Raw genomic sequence first — 18,308 nt, forward strand, 5'->3', positions numbered from 1 at the left:
AGGCGTCATTGTTCCATGGAGGCAGGAGCTGTGAGTCACAAAATGTAAATGTAACACAGAGAGATGAACAGGACAACAATGGAGTTTATATGGACGGGTTTGGGGCAGTTTCAATCTGACGATTACAGAGTGCTTTGTTCCGTTCACGAAACATGTAAAATTCATGGAGTTGAAGTGGTTTGCAAGAAGGCAGCAGAGTCAGTACTGGGATGCAACCTCGTCCAGGGGTTTTGGTCCAGCCTGCAAGGAGTCCAGGGGCTTGTTTTAGGGCTGGGTCGCCAAAAATGGGATGCTGTGCCCATCTGGATGTAAAATTATCCATCAAGGACGGGGAATAATGTGCAGTGTGACTGATTGGAGGTAATAAGGATTTGTGTTGATTTCCTGATTTGAGTTCATCTGGAAACAAAGACAGATGGGATTAATGTGTATATCAGGAACAATTTGGAAAAGAAATATGGATATATGACATTACTAAAATATAACCAAGCAATTGAGAGTTCTTGGGTTAATGGGATATAAATAAATGCATCTACAAGTTGATGGTTTATAAAAATTTAGTTCTGGATGATACTTAAACGATGAACAATGTTGGCAATATACAAAGAATGTGACTTGTTTTTTGGGGGGAAAACATGTGGTTTAAAATTGGTTGGCTAAGTTTTAAAGATGGAGATGTTTCGCAGAACTCTTATGATTATTTATATGAGTGGTGGACTATTCCATGGCGAAGCATTTTCCAGTTTATTGAAAGTTGAATAAGAGGGAGTATCCAGGAAAAAGACGTTCAAGTGAACTTTGTGCTGTGAAAAGAATGTCGAGTTAATGGAAGTGTTTTGTTCGATTAATTTTGTTCAATTTGTGTTCAAATGGCCATCGATGTTGGGGGCAAAGTTATGGGTGGATTTGGTGAGTGGTTGTGGGCAAACGAAGATTAATTTAGATTTATCATAGTTAAGTTCGAGGAAGTTGATTTGAAGCCAGAATTTCATTTGGATGCCAGAAAGGAGAAAGGAGATGCTGAAAGCCAGAAAGGAGATGCTGTTGTCTACTCTGAATGACAGGTGGTGGTATCCAGGGCGCTGAGGAGTTTGTTCACGTTGTAAAGTTTGTTTATTTAGTTTGTTTATTGTAGAGAAGAGTGCTTTTGGGATTCCGGAGCCAGAGTGGATAATTTGAGAGTAGTAGGTGGTCCATGTGAAGCTTGGGAGTGAACTGATTTGGGTTTAATAGGCACAAGCTGGTCTAAACAGGGTGAGGAGGATGGTGTGATTGATGATGTCAAAGGAGGCGTTGAAGTGAGGAGGATGAAAATGTTGAGGTTGCCGGCATCAGAGGAGAGAAAAGGTCGCTGGTGATTTTGAGGAGAGCAGTTTCAGTACTGTGGCTGGAGCAGAATCCGGATTGGGATGTTTCATACAGGTTATTGGCAGAGTGGTGATGTTTGAGTTGAGTGGCCACAGCACGTTCCAAAACTTTTGACAGAAAGGGTAGATTGGAGATGGGTCTGAAGTTATTTAGGGTGTCAGGGTTTAGTCCAGGGGTTTTTTTTCCAGAATGGGGGTGAAGTTTCACGAGTTTTTGGGGAAATCGGTATGTGAAGCTGGATTAAGTTGGAACTGCTTGATGAGCCATGGAGATGGATTGGGTTTTGTTGTTGGTTGTCTGGGAGTTCGGTTGTTGCATTGCCAAAGGTTTCTGTGTGGTGGACACACTGGTTGGCTGTTGTCTTGTGTGACGTGGGTGGAGATGTACGTGGCTGTGTGTGGCTGCCTGGAGGGGAAGGCGGCTACAGTGGTTGATATTGGTTGTGGATCGTCCGGGGTGCTTCGATTTGCATAGGGGGTGAAGATTGGGATATTACATTATTTTGAGTAAGTATTGGCATGAGTAATTACATAAGTAATTATGAGTTATTATGAGTAATTAGTGGTATGAGTATTAGTTATGAGTAAGTGATTATTTTAGTAAACTTACATGTTTCGCTGTGTTGTGGATCTGGGGACAAGCTAGTTTGATGGGTACCCTGGGGTCTTCGGCGTGTCTATGTGTTTGGCTGTCTGTCACACCGGACTCTTGAATGGGTTTTCATGAGACGAATTTCAGACATAACAGTGAGAATCTATTTTGAGCGAATCACAGTGGGTGAGGAAAACATTGTGTGTGACCAGACACCAGAACTGACCAGAATTGAAATTGGAAGTAGACCAGGTTATTTCTATTATTTGTTTATTCGTGAAAATAAATAAATAATAGGGGGAGGTTAATGGAGGTTAATGGTGGTTTGTTTGTGTTAATGGAGGTTAATGGTGGTTTGTTTGTGTTAATGGAGGTTAATGGTGGTTTGTTTGTGTTAATTCTAGTTGAAACTCTCGCTGAAGTAATTTTCGTTTATTTTTATTTTTTGATTCGATTTGAGAGTTGAGATGATTGATTTTTTATTAATTTTATAATTTTATTTTTATTGATGTTGGAAACAGGTAATGGGATGCTGAGAGAAGGATTGAATTTAATTTGAATTGGACTGGATTAAATGGGATTGAATTTAAAAATTGAATATTGGATAAAATTGGATCCACTTGAAAAAAGTGGATTAGGAAATTGGAGAAAAGGTGTTCTATGAAACTATGAATTGAATGAATTGAATCTATGAATTGGAGACCTGTAGACCAGGCGCTCCCAGGAGACTTGTGGACCAGGTGTTCCACCAGAGGAAAAAGACCAGGTGTTCGTGGAGCACTTCACCTGCAAGAACGCCTTGGAACCAAGGTGGAAGGGACCAGTCCAGGTGTTGCTGACTACACCAACGGCAGTCTTTTGCGAGGGCAAGACTTCGTGGATCCACGCCACGCACTGTAAGTTGGCCATACAAGCACCAGACACTACACCACAGCAACCACAGTAAGGATGGGCCTAATCATAGGTACAATACTATTGATAGCGACAGCAGCTAGGGGAAACTCCGATTCCAATAGATGCGAAAACGAAACCCGACACCTCACCGTAACATGGGGACAAAGAGTATCACTACCATGTTTCGAACAGAAAGCCCTGCACACAAATTGGGTGAACATAAATTGGCTAGCACTGTCGGCAGGGCCTGGACGCGTTGGCATGGTACTACAAAAGCAACGAGAGTTCCGGGAAGATGGGCAAGCTAGCATTAAGACCTTGGCCCAACCAGGATACAAATGGGGAACCCCTGATTTTAAGCTACAAACACGCACACGCCTAGGGAAAGACATGACCATGCAGGTCCGGTGCAGCGTCTGGACCCCTGGCGCGGCCGGTGGCGAAAGGAACTACATACCATGCATCGAATACATACTCACGCCGCAACCCCAGGATAAGGCCCCAAAGAGGGGGGAAAACACATATTGGAAAGTGGCCAGGGAGGTGGCAACAATTCAAAATAGGACACACTGCTGGTCGTGCATGCGCTTTCCCCAAGCAGGCACCACAGGAATACACATGATAGTGCTACCTCTGTCCCTCAATGACCTCTGCTCACAACCTATCGATTCCCCATGTTTAGTCACCACGCTGGAAAGAGAAGGGGTTGACAACGGCAAGAGTTGCAATCGACAATTTAATTATCGCCCGTCAATGATTGCCCATGTGGCCGAGAGGCCTGCCCCCGTCTGGGTCAAACCACAGAAAGGGAAGGTCTGCCTCCAGGGTTCCGGCCACTTGCGTATGGGAGAATCAGAATGCGCCTACACTCTCCCCGGGAAGCTGGGACAAGGGAGCTCGGGGATTACATTACGAATAGTACTGCAAGATAAACACAACCACAACATAACGGCTATAACATTCTCTAGGGGGGTTAGTAGGATTAATGGGGTGGTAAAGGGACTCCAGTGCTTATCCACCCACCTGGTCCCACCCCATGGGACAATGTTTATATGCGGCGACAAGGCTTACCCCTATTTACCAAATAATTGGGGGGGCACATGTTATCTGGGTTCAGTTCTTCCTGACGTTGAGATACTGGATGAGCTAGACCCAAAGTCCTTGGACAGGCGTTATAAGAGGTCAGTCATGAACGAAGATGGAACCACTAAACTACACGGGAGTCTATGGGAAAGGTGTTTGGTTTCTTCTTCCCAGGAGCGGGCACAGTCATGGATAGTTTCCGAATAGACAAATTGGCTTTGGCCCTAGAAAAGGTGGCAAACGACACCGCTACGGCTCATGACATACTATTGGATACGGTGATTCACATGCGTACAATGGTGATGCAGAAGTGAGACTAAGGGAAACTAGCCACGCCCTGACGATCGATCGGATCGCGCGCGAAAATTCTTATACATTTAGCTGGCTCACTGACTGGTTCCAGGGATGGACGGGCACCATAGTGAAGTGGTTATTGACCGCACTGGCTGTGATAATCGGGGTAGTAATTTGGGGGGCACTAATGAAATCTCTAGTCCTCCTCTGTATGAGAAAGTATTTTACAGGATGGAAAGTGAAAAAGCCGCCGACAACGACTATGGCTCTGACCACAGAGGCCGTCGACCTGAACGGGTCCTTCAACAAGGCAGTTGCGACCGGCGCTCCAGAAAATTGCATTGAATTTTGTAATGACTGTGATACTTGTGCGGATCCCATGTGGGAACTGGCTGCTGCCTGTAACGGTGTATGTAATGACTGTGATACTTGTGCGGATCCCATGTGGGAACTGGCTGCTGCCTGTAACGGTGTATGTGATGACTGTGATACTTGTGCTATAAACCCCTTGCGTGTACTGGCTAACGCTGCTTATGTATTACAAGCTGACAGCTGCACGCCCCCTTTAAACCCAACTATGGATCTGATTGCGACGCTGGGTCTGGCGGTCGAGGGACCCGACGTGGATATCCTAGACCCGCAAGCCGACCAGGCGCCCAAGGGAGACTTTGACATAAAGGAAGTTCCTCTCTTTGCTTCATATGTATTAAGTTCAAATGCTTCAAGTGAATCGGATTTTTACGCTCTGTACCCTGACCAGGAAATTGAGACACAAGATACTGACAATATTATGTATTCCCCAGAACAGCAGCACGTGAGGGACCTCATGGGCATGATCGTTGATTAACTTCGAAGATCTGCAAGGACTGGGTCTGCAAAGGGTGGGGGGAGCAAGTTCCGCAGAGGAGGTGGTGGCCCTCTGGCGGAGCAGAACCTCATCTGGACCAGACCTCTTCGTTGTGGATCCGAAACGTTAATGGACTTTCATGTTCTGAGCCCTCAGGTTCCAAGCACGCACCGCACGACACGCTCGCCAAATCGCCAGGCGAGGCGCTTTGGGCGCACGATATGCCCTTGGGAGATACCCGCATTACAATTATTTTTTCAATACCCGCATTACACAATTATTTTTCAATAAAGCCCGATGTGGCACGTTGTCTCTTAAGATACTTTGTCTCGACGAGACAAGAGGAAGGAATGTCAAGTCGTAGATTCTTTATTGACAATTCTCTGTTATGACAGCCGACTGCATGTCCCAAGTGAGGTAAACCCCGCCGGGAACGCGAATAGAGCGGCGTGCAGGGAGTGTGAGATTCGTGCGGAGGCACGAGGGTGCGCGCCAAGACGGGGGGGGGCGGCGTGGCGTCATCGCGTTAAGATGGTTGTGCCAGGTCGATCGGCGATCTCTGAATTTAAATCGGATTTTTGTCATGTGTGTTGTGAAATTAAACGTCTATCCGAGAATCCTGGCAATGTTCGTTTTATTAAAATGTGGTACAAACCTGCGTTTCCGCCGTGCGGCTCCGTGGAAGTTAGAGTAGAGTTATTGTGTTTTTAGGCAAGAGCCGAGCGAGCCGCGAGTCACGGGTGTGCTGTATGAGGTTGCTCGGAGGATGTGTGCCCAAATGCATTGTGGGTCATTGCGACTTTGCTGAATATCGGACGCTGGATGTCGGACGTTCATGCGCGCGTGGAATGTGTAGTTTCAAGCGGAGTGCTCGAATTGCAGATATAAACTTGAAAAACATTAATTATATAATCATAGCGGCGCCTGAATTTTAATAAACATGCTTCAGTTTGTGTTTAAAATGAGGTCATGCTGGACAATTGTATACGTGTGCTTTTTTCGAGGCTGGTCGTAAAACCACGCCCACATGCGCGTGTTTTTGCGTAATGCTAGTAGAATGACATGAACCTATCGTTAACCATATATATTTTGTTTTAATCACAGCAACGCATGACTCTGTATAAACATGCTTTGAATTACTCATGTACACAAACCCATAAAATATATGGGTTTGTTTGGCTAAGCATACACTCTTCTCTTTGTGAGTTACATTTCTGTTTTCTCGGAGCCCAGAGAAACATTTGGTCCGAATGATAAGGAAGGGCTGACTCCCCCGAATAACAGGGCGGATGACGGTGGGGGCTTGGCCCACCGGGGAGGAACCTCTCCCAGTTTTGTTTGTTCCCTCGGAGATTTCCTGATAAAACGTGTCCCTATATAAATGGACTGGGAATCAATGTGTTTTCAGGAAGGCTTGACTTGGCATGAGACTGGCTCTTGCTATAGATGTCTTGGCTTCTTCCGGATCTGTATAAGTTGGTTTTTAATAAAGCTGCGCCATTCCAGGCTATTGTGGACTTCTTTTGCAAACGAAGAGCTGATTCTTCACATGTGTGTGTGTGTGTGTTATTAAATATAAATTTTCCTTATTGGGTGTAGGTAGGGCGGTGTTTTATACACCTACAAAAAATAGAAAAAGACACCAAATTGATTTCTTCAAAAGACCAACAACAGGATTAGAACATCACTGGTAACTCCGGATACTCCTGCTCCCACAGGAATAAATGAATAACACCCCAATTTCCCTTAACCATGGCATGTGTTTTATTTGGTCTGACGAAAATATGAAAACCTCCTTAGCTATAGGTTGATTTAAAACAAAAAATTGAAGGGGGCCCGACACTTGGTATTGCCCCAGGAACCATTCTGGCTCTCGGCGGCCCTGGTGGACACACACTTGTTGCGGGCTTTTTGGAATGCACTCAGATTGCGTTTGGTCAGACTTGCCTTCCAGGAAGAGAAGGTGAGTTGTTTCAGGACAACTGCCTTATCACTGGATTCAATGTACCATTGGTGGGAAGAAGGGTAGGATAATTGAAGATGAGATGGGATGAATCTGTGCATGAGATATAGCAGGTTTCTGTGGAAGAATTTCCTGGCTCAGTTCATGTGTTTTCAAATCCCTTTTCTCTCTATCAACCAACCATTTGGCCCCAATAATCTGAGCTTATCCATCATTTGTGCGTGTCAAACATTTCCAGGGACATTGCGCCAGCATTGCTGCTTTGGTATACTGGGTGACTGGGGAGAGTCAGGCTGTGGGTGGAGAGTCAGGCTGTGGGGGGAGAGTCAGGCTGTGGGGGGAGAGTCAGGCTGTGGGGGGAGAGTCAGGCTGTGGGGGGAGAGTCAGGCTGTGGGGGGAGAGTCAGGCTGTGGGGGGAGAGTCAGGCTGTGGGGGGAGAGTCAGGCTGTGGGGGGAGAGTCAGGCTGTGGGGGGAGAGTCAGGCTGTGGGGGGAGAGTCAGGCTGTGGGGGGAGAGTCAGGCTGTGGGGGGAGAGGCAGGCTGTGGGGGGAGAGTCAACCTGTGGGGGGAGAGTCAGGCTGTGGGGGGAGAGGCAGGCTGTGGGGGGAGAGGCAGGCTGTGGGGGGAGAGGCAGGCTGTGGGGGGAGAGGCAGGCTGTGGGGGGAGAGTCAACCTGTGGGGGGAGAGTCAACCTGTGGGGGGAGAGTCAACCTGTGGGGGGAGAGTCAACCTGTGGGGGGAGAGTCAACCTGTGGGGGGAGAGTCAACCTGTGGGGGGAGAGTCAGGCTGTGGGGGGAGAGTCAGGCTGTGGGGGGAGAGGCAGGCTGTGGGGGGAGAGTCAGGCTGTGGGGGGAGAGGCAGGCTGTGGGGGGAGAGGCAGGCTGTGGAAGGAGAGTCAGGCTGTGGAGGGAGAGTCAGGCTGTGGGGGGAGAGTCAGGCTGTGGGGGGAGAGTCAGGCTGTGGGGGGAGAGTCAGGCTGTGGGGGGAGAGTCAGGCTGTGGGGGGAGAGTCAGGCTGTGGGGGGGGAGTCAGGCTGTGGGGGGAGAGTCAGGCTGTGGGGGGAGAGTCAGGCTGTGGGGGGGGAGTCAGGCTGTGGGGGGGGAGTCAGGCTGTGGGGGGAGAGTCAGGCTGTGGGGGGAGAGGCAGGCTGTGGGGGGAGAGTCAGGCTGTGGGGGGAGAGTCAGGCTGTGGGGGGAGAGTCAGGCTGTGGAGGGAGAGTCAGGCTGTGGAGGGAGAGTCAGGCTGTGGAGGGAGAGTCAGGCTGTGGGGGGAGAGACAGGCTGTGGAGGGAGAGTCAACCTGTGGGGGAAGAGTCGACCTGTGGGGGAAGAGTCGACCTGTGGGGGGAGAGCCGACCTGTGGGGGGAGAGCCGACCTGTGGGGGGAGAGTCGACCTGTGGGGGGAGAGTCGACCTGTGGGGGGAGAGTCGACCTGTGGGGGGAGTCATGCTGTGGGGGGAGAGTCGACCTGTGGGGGGAGAGTCAGGCTGTGGGGGGAGAGTCAGGCTGTGGGGGGAGAGTCAGGCTGTAGGGGGAGAGTCAGGCTGTGGGGGGAGAGTCAGGCTGTGGGGTGAGAGTCAGGCTGTGGAGGGAGAGTCAGGCTGTGGGGGGAGAGTCAACCTGTGGGGTGAGAGTCAGGCTGTGGAGGGAGAGTCAGGCTGTGGGGGAGAGTCAACCTGTGGGGGGAGAGTCAGGCTGTGGAGGGAGAGTCAGGCTGTGGGGGGAGAGTCAACCTGTGGGGGGGGAGAGTCAACCTGTGGGGGGGAGAGTCAACCTGTGGGGGGGAGAGTCAACCTGTGGGGGGGAGAGTCAACTTGTGGGGGGAGAGTCAACCTGTGGGGGGAGACTCAGGCTGTGGACTGTGGAGGGAGAGTCAGGCTGTGGAGGGAGAGTCAGGTGGTGGGGGGAGAGTCAGGCTGTGGGAGGAGAGTCAGGCTGTGGACTGTGGAGGGAGAGTCAGGCTGTGGGGGGAGAGTCAGGCTGTGGGGGGAGAGTCAGGCTGTGGGGGGAGAGTCAGGCTGTGGGGGGGAGAGTCAGGCTGTGGGGGGAAGTGTCAGGCTGTGGGGGGAGAGTCAGTCTGTGGGGGGAAAGTCAACCTGTGGGGTGAGAGTCAGGCTGTCGGGGGAGAGTCAGGCTGTGGGGGGAGAGTCAAGCTGTCGGTGGAGCGTCAGGCTGTGGGGGGAGAGTCAGGCTGTGGGGGGAGAGTCAGGCTGTGGGGGGAGAGTCAGGCTGTGGGGGGAGAGTCAACCCGTGGGGTGAGAGTCAGGCTGTCGGGGGAGAGTCAGGCTGTGGGGGGAGAGTCAAGCTGTCGGTGGAGAGTCACGCTGTGGGGGGAGAGTCAGGCTGTGGGGGGAGAGTCAGGCTGTGGGGGGAGAGTCAGGCTGTGGGGGGAGAGTCAGGCTGTGGGGGGAGAGTCAGTCTGTGGGGGGAGAGTCAGGCTGTCGGGGGAGAGTCAGGCTGTCGGGGGAGAGTCAGGCTGTGGGGGGAGAGTCAAGCTGTCGGTGGAGAGTCAGGCTGTGGGGGGAGAGTCAGGCTGTGGGGGGAGAGTCAGGCTGTGGGGGGAGAGTCAGGCTGTGGGGGGAGAGTCAGTCTGTGGGGGGAGAGTCAGGCTGTGGACTGTGGAGGGAGAGTCAGGCTGTGGAGGGAGAGTCAAGCTGTCGGTGGAGAGTCAAGCTGTGGGGGGAGAGTCAGGCTGTGGGGGGAGAGTCAGGCTGTGGGGGGAGAGTCAGGCTGTGGGGGGAGAGTCAGTCTGTGGGGGGAGAGTCAGGCTGTGGACTGTGGAGGGAGAGTCAGGCTGTGGAGGGAGAGTCAACCTGTGGGGGGAGAGTCAACCCGTCGGGGGAGAGTCAACCCGTCGGGCGAGAGTCAACCCGTCGGGGGAGAGTCAACCCGTCGGGGGAGAGTCAACCCGTCGGGGGAGAGTCAACCCGTCGGGGGAGAGTCAGGCTGTGGGGGGAGAATCAGGCTGTGGGGGGAGAGTCAGGCTGTGGGGGGAGAGTCAGGCTGTGGGGGGAGAGTCAGGCTGTGGGGGGAGAGTCAGGCTGTGGGGGGAGAGTCAGTCTGTGGGGGGAGAGTCAGGCTGTGGGGGGAGAGTCAGGCTGTGGGGGGAGAGTCAGGCTGTGGGGGGAGAGTCAGGCTGTGGGGGGAGAGTCAGGCTGTGGGGGAAAGTGTCAGGCTGTGGGGTGAGAGTCAGGCTGTGGGGGGAGAGTCAGGCTGTGGGGGGAGTGTCAGGCTGTGGGGGAAAGTGTCAGGCTGTGGGGGGAGAGTCAGGCTGTGGGGGTAGTGTCAGGCTGTGAGGGGAGAGGCAGGCTGTGGGGGGAGAGGCAGGCTGTGGGGGGAAGTGTCAGGCTGTGGGGGGAAGTGTCAGGCTGTGTGGGTAGTGTCAGGCTGTGGGGGGAGAGTCAGGCTGTGGTGGGGAGTGTCCGGCTGTGGGGGAGTGTCAGGCTGTGGGGGGGGGGGGGTGTCAGGCTGTGGGGGAGTGTCAGGCTGTGGGGGGGGTAGTGTCAGGCTGTGCGGGTAGTGTCAGGCTGTGCGGGAGTGTCAGGCTGTGGGGGAGTGTCAGGCTGTGGGGGAGTGTCAGGCTGTGGGGGAGTGTCAGGCTGTGGGGGGGGGGGGGTAGTGTCAGGCTGTGGGGGTAGTGTCAGGCTGTGGGGGAGAGTCAGGCTGTGGGGGAGAGTCAGGCTGTGGGGGAGAGTCAGGCTGTGGGGGAGAGTCAGGCTGTGGGGGAGTCAGGCTGTGGGGGAGAGTCAGGCTGTGGGGGGAGTGTCAGGCTGTGGGGGTAGTGTCAGGCTGTGGGGGAGTGTCAGGCTGTGGGGAGGGGGTAGTGTCAGGCTGTGGGGGAGTGTCAGGCTGTAGGGGGGGTAGTGTCAGGCTGTGGGGGAGTGTCAGGCTGTGGGGGGGGAGTAGTGTCAGGCTGTGGGGGTAGTGTCAGGCTGTGGGGGAGAGTCAGGCTGTGGGGGAGAGTCAGGCTGTGGGGGAGAGTCAGGCTGTGGGGGAGAGTCAGGCTGTGGGGAGGGGGTAGTGTCAGGCTGTGGGGAGGGGGTAGTGTCAGGCTGTGGGGGAGTGTCAGGCTGTGGGGGGAGAGTCAACCTGTGGGGGAGTGTCAGGCTGTGGGGGAGTGTCAGGCTGTGGGGGGGAGTGCCAGGCTGTGGGGGCGGGGGGTGGGGTAGTGTCAGGCAGTGGGGGAGGGGGGTAGCATCAGGCGGTGGGAGTAGTGTCAGGCTGCTAGCTTGTGGAATGGTCTCCATTTCTCCGAATAGTAGACCTTGGTTAGGATATGATAAAACAAAAAAAAACGGGTTATGATAAAAGTCGGTGAATGAGTTGGGTATGCGGCAAGAACAAGCTGATTAGATGTTGGTTCAGGTCAGGGTGTAAATTTGGACTATCGGTGGGATACAAAATGTAAACTGTTCAGCCTGACGGAGGTTTGCGCTCTGTCGAGTGCTGTTCACGTTTATTTTTACAATACAGCCACAACCATTACCAACAAAGAAGATGTAACTTACGCTGAATCGTAGCCAGGGCCACCCAATCAGCCTTGTGAACAAGGCCGCGAGCAACACGTGCAGGTGGAAGTCGAGCCTGAGATCCTCCGAGGGTACAAAGCATCACTAGAAAGCACAACATGGCAGGACTGCAACAAAAAGTAACCATGAGATTAAGAGAACTGATATGACAGATAACACAATGTATAAAATAATATGTATGCTTGTATGTATGCAATGTATGCTTTGATCATTCATGTCATTGACTATCAATGCTTTGTGATATTTTAAGAATAATAATTTTTCAACCCACTCTTTTCCCTGATAAGCTAATTTTATACTTACGTCAACAATTAACAGGCCTGCCTGCATCAGGTTATTGTCACACTCTGTTAAAAATTTGCTGCCCTGTTGCACCACCTGTCCAGTCTATATATACACAATAGGCTAATGCTATCTGTCTGTCTGTCACCCTGAAACACGGCAATGCTCTTCACGGAGAAAACGAAATTAAGTAAGAGTTGCTTCAAATTAATCCAAACCTTTGGGAAAATTCAAATTTTTTTCAATCAGACAAGAAAATTGAACTCGGGTGGTGTATAGGCAACAGACCACTGCCTCAATTGCTCCTGAAAAATTTTTTTTTTTGGCTTTTAAGAAATATATCACCTCCCATTTTGAACTATGCAAACCACCACAGGAATAGCAGGCTTAGTTTTTTTTTAATATTGTGGTATTTTTGCCTTGGGCTTCTGCTTGTATATTATATACAACCACATTTATACCAATAATGAAGGACATCATGTACATGTGCATCAGTGCATGTATCAGCCAGTAGAAACTGAGCTGCATGTTCCTTCAAAAATAAAACTTGCATTTAAACTTTGAAGCTTTTTTCTCACTTTTGAAAAAGAACAAGTGAATCCTCTTGGATTGCGCTGAGGTTCGGGCATGGAATTTCTAGGAGGAAGTATAATTTGTATGCAATGAAAGTACATGTAATATGGGATCGAGTAAGATCGAGTAAGCTTCACCAGTGCGCGTGCGCGAATTTACGTCACGTCGGCAGCGAGAAGGCGTTCCCCAACACGAACCAATCAGGAACTGCCACGCCCACTTATATGATCTCAGAATTCCTGTGACAGGAATTAGCGTTACACTGGCTGGAAGTCATTCGCTAGAGGCGCTTCCTCAGCGCCAATCACCAGTGCGCGTGCGCGAATTTACGTCACGTCGGCAGCGAGAAGGCGTTCCCCAACACGAACCAATCAGGAACTGCCACGCCCACTTATATGATCTCAGAATTCCTGTGACAGGAATTAGCGTTACACTGGCTGGAAGTCAATCGCTAGAGGCGCTTCCTCAGCGCCAATAAATCAACACCAAAACGGCACTCGGCAGAGAGCAAGCTTCCGCCAGGCTAGACAGTTTACGTTTATCTAATCGGCCTTAACCACAATCGAATCAGCTTGTTCTTCTCAACCACCCAACTCATCCACCAAGTTTTGTCATAACCCGTCCACAACTTTTTGAAATATCATGCAACTCGTATATACCGTTTTGGGGCCTATCTCTCAATTGTGAAGAATCATTTGGAAAATTAAAAATAAATCTCTTATCCGGATCTGGATTCAGATCTTCACCAAAATCGAATCAATTCGTCCTTCTCAAACACCCAACCTGTCCACCAGGTTTCGTCTGAATCTTTGATCATTTGAGATTCATAATCATTTGAGATATCGTGCTTATATATCGTTTTTGGCCCTATCTCTCAATGGTGAAGAGTCACTTAACATTCTAGTATCCAGCCATCCAGTTTCCCCACCAACACCTATCTTGTGATCCTTTTATTGATAGATAATACAACCCAGCAATTCTCAGATTGGTCACTTTGAAGTTAACGAAACTTATATTGTTGTATCCTCAATTGCAGAGGTGGCAGGAGTGCTTACAAACCTTACAGGTATGTTCACTCACCTTTGAGCTGCCTACCCTGGGTTTGAATCTCGACCCAGCTATAAACTGTCATCCTGGTGTTTCACATGCAGAGCGACACATCAATGTGTGCCGTCCATTGGAAGGGCATACAACTAGATGACCTGTCTGCCAGCAATGGCTTTTGGTGGAGGTTGCTGTCGTAGCCAAAAATATTGGCACCCTTGCACTTTTTTCAAATAATGCACCATTTCTTCCAAAAAAATTGTTGTAATTAAAAAATCTTTGGTATCCACATACGTATTTCTTTAGTTTGGAGTGGAACAAAACAGAAAAAGCTGAAAAAATTACTAAATCTTAGCTTATTCCACACAGAAATCCTAAAATGGCCCGGACAATATTATTGGCACCTTTCAGAAGTTGTTAGAAATAATTAGATTTCAAGCAGGTGATTCTCCTTTACTTTGGAATTGAACTAACCCGTGGTGAGTTGCAGGTGCCTGCAATATAAAAATCACTCATTCAACCAGTTTGAATGTCAGGGAGGAGTCAGTCAATGACAAGAAAAGGAGTCATTCTGCTGTTTTGTGTCACTGTGTGTGCCACAATGTGCATGGAGAAAAGAAAGAAAAACCAGCGAATTGTCTGAGGAGGTCAGACAAGATTGTAGCCAAGCATGGACAATCTCAAGGCTACACGTCCATCTGCAGAGACCTTGATGTTCCTGTGTCCACTGTACACAATGTTATCAGGAAGTTTAAGGCCCATGGCACTGTAGCCAACCCCCCTGACGTGGCCGCAAGAGAATACGTGATCAAAGATTGCAGTGAAGGATTGTTCAAATGGTGGAGAAAGCACCTCAATCCACTGCCAAACAGATTCAAGCTGACCTAGCCCAAACCATGAAACACAGTCCCAGACCATTATTCCTCCTCCACCAAACTTTACAACAGGAAGTATGCATTCAGGCAGCCAGCGTTCTCCTGGCATCCACCAAACCCACATTCGTCCATCCAACTGCCAGATGGTGAAGCGTGATTCAACACTCCAGAGAACGCGTTTCTACTGCTCCAGAGTCCAATGGCGGCGAGCTTTACACCACTCCAGCCGAGGCTTGGCATTGCGCATGGTGATCTTAGGCTTGTATGCGACTGCTCGGCCATGGAAACCCATTTCATGAAGCTCCCAACGAACAGTTGTTGTACTGACGTTGCTTCCAGAGGCAGTTTGGAACTCGGTAGTGAGTGTTGCAACCGAGGACAGGCGATTTTTATGCGTTAAGCACTTCAGCACTCGGCAGTCCCATTCTGTGAGCTTGTGTGGTCTACCACTTTGCGACTGAGCTGTTGTTGCTCCTAGACGTTTCCACTTCACAATATCAGCATTTACAGTTGACCGGGGCAGCTCTGGCAGGGCAGAAATTTGATGCACTGACTTGTTGGAAAGGTGGCATCCCATGACGGTGCAACGTTTAAAGCCACTGAGCTCTTCAGTACGGCCCATTCTACTGCCAATGTCTGTCTATGGAGATTGCATGGCTGTGTGCTTGATTATATATGCCTGTCAGCAATGGGTGTGGCTGAAACAGCCGAATCCACTAATGAGGGGTGTCCGCATACTTTTGGTCATGTAGTGTGTGTATATGTATACATTATACATTATACATTTATACAATATTTTTCAAGGATATTGATCGGTTCCGTTTATTTATGTGTATATATAAAGAACTGGAGGATATACGCGTTTTGCAAACGGACTTCTTTCGAGGGACTCCTTTTGAAAGACCTGCGCGCAATGGACTCGTTGGGAGAGAGCGCTGATAACGGACTTGTGGGTATATGCGCTTATTGAAAGGACTGATCCAGGAGCGCACATTTGCGAAGGACTTGTTGGAGGCACGCGCATTGAGAGGACCTTTGGGAGAGGGCGCGTTTGGCACAGCCATTCAAGTATTACGTGCGCTAAAGGACACGAGCCTCCCCCCCCCCCCCCCCCCCCGCCATATGTAAGGTCCGGTCGCGCGCTAACGATACGCAGAGCTGCCTGCCAGGTTTCGCCCGCGGAGCCGGAGCCTGGACGGGGGTCGACTGGAGCCTGGATCATCTACCTGGACCTTCCACCCTACCCACTACAATCCCGTGTGAGTGTGTATGTTTGTCCTGGGATGTTAAGTTAAGACTGTGTAGTTAAGCCTGCCCTGTATCCTGCTTCTTCTTCTTCTTCTTCTTCTTGTATATTTCTTTCCTTTCCTCTTCTTTTTGGTTGTTAATAAATTTACCTTGTTCTTTCTTCGTTTTTCCCTAATCCGATCGCATCCGTCTTTTCTTTCAATTGAGTACCTGTGGCACGATTTCGGAACCGCTAGAATCGGGTTTAGTCTTTGTTAATGGCTCGGACCGCGGATTGCTAACCGCTCGGCATTATCCATCATATCCGTGGTTCGAGCGGGAGTTATTCCCTCATTTCCGGCGGGCGTTAGTACTTAGGTAGCAGCGAACCCCTAGGTCCTAGCAAACCCTACCTAACGCCGCGCCGGGAAGGACGTTATAGCTTCCCAGGACTCGGGACGGCCAACTTAAAGGACAAGGGGATTAATCCCCCCTTGATAAGGGGAGCGCCGACCCCCCGAGATCCGTAACAATATATATGCATAATTATACAATTATACATATACACTGGCGGTGAGCAACCCCTAAATATTATACGATTTGCATAAAATTTTGCATGTGTGATTTCTACAATAAATGGAACCACTTTGAATGAATGGTAAGACCATAATTTTTCATGCGTTTGAAATTTGACCCCCTATTTTAGTGCCACCTATATATGTATATATATATATGTGTATATATATATATATATATATATATATATATATATATATATATATTATATATATATATATATATATATATATACATAAATAAATAAACGGAACCAAACAATATTCTTGAAAAATCTTTCGATTTTGCAAGTAATAAATAAATAAATATATATTGAAAAATATATAATTCAAGGGATAAATATATATATAACCGGGTATGCGGGTGTCCTTCTGATACCTCAGGGAGATGGATGCCCCTGCCTTCACGGAGGTATATAATAAACTGGAGAGCCAATGACGGCTGTCGGCTGAAGCTAGCGGAAGTTGCTTGGCGGCCATATTGGGAAGCCGATTGTGACATTCGTCCACATCCATCAGGGCAAGTAATACAATACACCGGACTCGAACATGCAACTAAATTGGAAGTTTATTGTTCAATAGTTGTTATTTTTCCTTAGCTATCTGATGCCAATAACTGCAAATGAGGGTTGTATAAATTACAGCACTAGGTGGTTTGCCATTGCCTTCCCACTTCGCAGTAGCAGTAGGTAGGGCAGGAAGTTGTTCAGGGTCCTGGTACGAATCCCGATCCTGGTATTTCACGGGCAGGGCGACTGATCATCCTGGCGAACGTTAAGCCGGCTGTCTTGTCTGCTAGTGAAGGAGCTGGGGCTCCCACGTCGATCGGGGAATCGGAATCGGGGAATGGAAGCTGAATGACAGTTGGAAAGTGCCTGTAGCATACTTTATGATAAATGGATTGTCGGGGAAGGAACAGGCGAATTTGGTGACACAATGTCTACTAAAATTGCATGATATCGGTGCAGAGGTGGTTTCCTTAACTTGCGATGGACCGTCCGCTCATTTGACAATGTTACGTGAGCTAGGTGCCGACATCACGCCGCAGAATGTGAAACCAACATTTCCCCACCCAGCAAATCCCGAAAAGAAAATTTGTGTTGTACTCGATGCATGTCACATGCTTAAACTTGCAAGAAACTGTCTTGGATCCATGAAAATGATGGAGGATGGCAACAAAAAAGTCATCGCGTGGAAATACATCCAGGCACTCTTTGATCTGCAGAAGAGGGAAGGCTTGCGTCTGGGAAATAAGCTCTCCCGGAAACACATCGAGTGGAAGAGCAATGTCATGAAGGTGGACACAGCCGCTCAGACATTGAGCACTAGTGTGGCAGATGCAATTCGGTTTTGCAGGGACACTTTGCAACTATCAGAATTTCAGGGCAGTGAGGCTACCTGCCAATACATTGAAACATTGGACAAACTGTTTGACATTCTAAATTCTCGCAATCCATTGGCACGAAACTACAAGGCACCACTCATGACATCACGAGAAGGACTTTTCCTGCCATTCCTGGATACTGCCTACAGTTACTTGTCCAACATCAAAAACATGAATGGTCAAGTTATGACCAATACGCGTTTGAAAACCCCCTTCATTGGTTTCATGATCTGCATAGAGAGTGTCAAAATTTTGTATTTCACATATGTCAAACCTGCCTCATCTCCCCTGCGATACCTGCTCACGTACAAAATGAGCCAAGACCACATTGAACTTTTCTTTGGAGCGGTCCGCATTGCATGTGGAAGTGGGAATAACCCAACGGCCCGGCAGTTTGTTGCCGCATATAAGCGCCTCTTGATGCGACATGACATCAAGTCTGCAAGTGGGAACTGTTCTGCACAGGACTCAACCAGAATCCTGAATGCGGCTTCCTTCAAGTGCGTTGCAAAGCAGGCTGTGCCTGACGAGAGTCACGACATGTTGGTGGCCAGACGATACGACCTGGAGTTGAGATCGCCGGCAAAAGAGGACCACGACTATGCGGATATTCCAAATTTTGAGCAACTTTCCATCTTTACAGAGTCATGTGTTGGCTATATTGCCGGCTATGTGGTGAGGATGGTGAGGAAGACTCTGAAGTGTAGCCAATGTCTTTCTGCATTGACCAGTAACAACGAAGAATGGCAAACCACACCAATGTACAGCCTGATTGTTA

General features: G+C 49.5%; 1 protein-coding gene across 2 annotated transcripts in view; it reads right to left on the reverse strand.

Annotated features, from left to right (window-relative positions):
- The window catches only part of CREG1 (cellular repressor of E1A stimulated genes 1), a 100,787-nt gene that overhangs the window by 80,142 nt on the left and 2,337 nt on the right, over window positions 1-18,308 (reverse strand). Inside the window, exon 2 of one of the 2 annotated variants that reach the window (XM_068115828.2) lies at window positions 11,550-11,677. In XM_068115828.2, coding sequence (XP_067971929.2) covers window positions 11,550-11,677 — 128 coding nt within the window. The remainder of the gene's footprint in view (window positions 1-11,549; window positions 11,678-18,308) is intronic. The other variant, XM_078775176.1, reaches the window with a different exon arrangement.

The sequence above is a fragment of the Myxine glutinosa genome, chromosome 1 (assembly GCF_964187855.1).
Source record: "Myxine glutinosa chromosome 1, kmMyxGlut1.1, whole genome shotgun sequence".
Classification (NCBI taxonomy): Eukaryota; Metazoa; Chordata; class Myxini; order Myxiniformes; family Myxinidae; genus Myxine; species Myxine glutinosa.